The sequence below is a fragment of the Coregonus lavaretus genome (genome assembly GCF_964263955.1).
Source record: "Coregonus lavaretus genome assembly, contig: HAP1_SCAFFOLD_357, whole genome shotgun sequence".
Taxonomy (NCBI): Eukaryota; Metazoa; Chordata; class Actinopteri; order Salmoniformes; family Salmonidae; genus Coregonus; species Coregonus lavaretus.
Genome location: NW_028157485.1, coordinates 135,614 through 138,390, shown reverse-complemented (window position 1 = coordinate 138,390; position 2,777 = coordinate 135,614). Strand labels below are relative to the sequence as shown.

Genomic DNA, 2,777 nt, shown 5'->3' with positions numbered 1-2,777 from the left:
TTTTTGTTGATTTGGAACAGAAACCTCCCCTGGACTTCCTGGAACCGCGCAGGGCTTTGTGGGGAACCGCGCAGGGCTTTGTGGGGAACCGCGCAGGGCTTTGTGGGGCTTGTTTACTTTACAACCAAGAGACGCCGGTCAACTCGGGAGCTGCTAGCCCGATATGAGATGTGATGGTTTGGAGGAAAATAAACGCGTTTTGTGAAAAAACAAAATGGAAATTCACATACTGCCAAGTTTGCTGGTGTTGTCTTTCATAGCTACCGCTTTTGGCGATGGTAAGTCACGACAACATATCCCCGAGCTAGCTAGCGTCGCTCGGTTAGCTAACGTTAGCTTAGCCAGTTGTGTTGTTAGGAAGCTAGCCAGTGTGAGCTGTGCGTCCCCCGCGGACGGTGGTCTCAGAGCCGCGAAACTATCACGTCTCAGCGTCTGTGGACTATGATTTACGCGTTAATATGTGTGTCCCTCCAGGTGGTGAGCTGACGTTAGTTCAGGAGTTGTCTGCTAAGCCGGCCCAGAAGCTGTCTAGATACGGTTGGTATGGCAACATCAGGCTGACCATGTTCCGTATCCCGGACGACACCGTCGCCGCCCGCTGGCTGTTCACTGTAACCAGGGACAGCGGTTTCCACTGTGGAACACACAACGTCACCATGTAAGTCTATGACAATAATGCTTCCTTTCTGTTGTTTGCAGTGTTGAGTGGACAATCAGGCACTAAAGCTCAGTGCTGCTCATTGCTCAACGATGACAACTCTGTGAACTTGGTCTAGAGATGTGGCTAGTGGCACTAATAGAATCAGCAGTTCTGTTATTACCTCTCTCTGTCTTTGGGGGCAACACATCACAGCCTGTCTCTACCTGCAATAACATGTTTCTACTCAGTGTTCTCTATCTAACCCTCCACCTCTCCATCCCTCTCTTCCTTCTCCCTCCCTCATCTATCCATCCCTCCCTCCCTCCCTCCCTCCCCTCCCTCCATTCCCTCCCCTCCCCTCCCTCCATTCCCTCCCCTCCCTCCCTCCCTCCCTCCCCTCCCTCCCTCCCTCCCTCCCTCCCTCCCTCCCTCCCTCCCTCCCCTCCCCTCCCTCCCTCCCTCCCTCCCTCCCCCCTCCCCTCCCTCCCTCCCTCCCTCCCTCCCTCCCTCCCTCCCTCCCTCCATCCCTCCCTCTTATATCCCTCCCTCCTCCTCCCTCCCTCCTCCTCCCTCCCTCCCTCTCTCTCTCCCTCTCTCCCTCCCTCCCTCTCTCCCTCCCTCCCTCCCTCCCTCTTATATCCCTCCCTCCCTCCCTCCTCCTCCCTCCCTCCCTCCCTCCCTCCCTCCCTCCCTCCCTCCCTCTTATATCCCTCCCTCCCTCCCTCCTCCTCCCTCCTCCTCCCTCCTCCTCCCTCCCTCCCTCCCTCCCTCCCTCCCTCCCTCCCTCCCTCCCTCTTATATCCCTCCCTCCCTCCCTCCTCCTCCTCCCTCCCTCCTCCTCCCTCCCTCCATCCCTCTTCTCTCCATCCCTCAATCAGTTACATGAGTTGGGGAGCTCCTCCAGTCATCGACCCAGTAGGACGGGTGTTTCCTAACAACACGGTGACAACATCAGTCCTCTCACTTATCCTTCCTGTGACATCATCACAAAGCAACATGACCTTTAACCTCTCTAACCCCGCCCCCGGAGACTGGTACCTGGCGGCTCACCTGCCCCAAGACGATGGACGCATCGAACACAAGGTGAGGAGTTTGTGTGTGTGTGTGTGTGTGTGTGTGTGTGTGTTTATAATGTGTGTGTATTGTGTGTGTGTGTAGGGCTTCCCGTCCTGCTCCTACTACTTCCAGCCCCAGCTGTCAGTCAGGAGAGCAGTGGACACACCCATCCTGCAGGCCACGCCCCTAACCCAGACCGCCTCCCCCGACAGACCAGCACTACTCAAGTAAGGAGCTAACCAAGCTAGTGGTCAGAGAGAGGTCTGGGTTAACCCTAACCCTAACCCTAACCCACCAAGCTAGTGGACCATTTCAGTTGAACGTGGTCAGAGAGAGGTCTGGGTTAACCCTAACCCACCAAGCTAGTGGACAGAGAGAGGTCTGGGTTAACCCTAACCCTAACCCTAACCCACCAAGCTAGTGGTCAGAGAGAGGTCTGGGTTAACCCTAACCCTAACCCTAACCCACCAAGCTAGTGGACCATTTCAGTTGAACGTGGTCAGAGAGAGGTCTGGGTTAACCCTAACCCACCAAGCTAGTGGACCATTTCAGTTGAACGTGGTCAGAGAGAGGTCTGGGTTAACCCTAACCCTAACCCTAACCCACCAAGCTAGTGGTCAGAGAGAGGTCTGGGTTAACCCTAACCCTAACCCACCAAGCTAGTGGTCAGAGAGAGGTCTGGGTTAACCCTAACCCTAACCCACCAAGCTAGTGGACCATTTCAGTTGAACGTGGTCAGAGAGAGGTCTGGGTTAACCCTAACCCTAACCCACCAAGCTAGTGGTCAGAGAGAGGTCTGGGTTAACCCTAACCCACCAAGCTAGTGGACAGAGAGAGGTCTGGGTTAACCCTAACCCACCAAGCTAGTGGACCATTTCAGTTGAACGTGGTCAGAGAGAGGTCTGGGTTAACCCTAACCCTAACCCTAACCCACCAAGCTAGTGGACAGAGAGAGGTCTGGGTTAACCCTAACCCTAACCCTAACCCACCAAGCTAGTGGACAGAGAGAGGTCTGGGTTAACCCTAACCCTAACCCACCAAGCTAGTGGACAGAGAGAGGTCTGGGTTCACTTCTAAAATG

At 55.2% G+C, this 2,777-nt stretch overlaps 1 protein-coding gene across 1 annotated transcript; it reads left to right on the top strand.

Moving 5' to 3' along the window:
* Positions 1-214: 214 nt before the first annotated feature.
* Positions 215-1,927, top strand: LOC311125384 (post-GPI attachment to proteins factor 6-like; the record flags this gene model as incomplete). Its single annotated transcript, XM_084199431.1, has 4 exons — positions 215-278; positions 475-658; positions 1,519-1,723; positions 1,799-1,927. The coding sequence occupies 4 exons, from the start codon at positions 215-217 to the stop codon at positions 1,925-1,927; spliced, it is 582 nt and encodes a 193-aa protein (XP_084055557.1).
* Between the last annotated feature and the right edge of the window lie 850 nt (positions 1,928-2,777).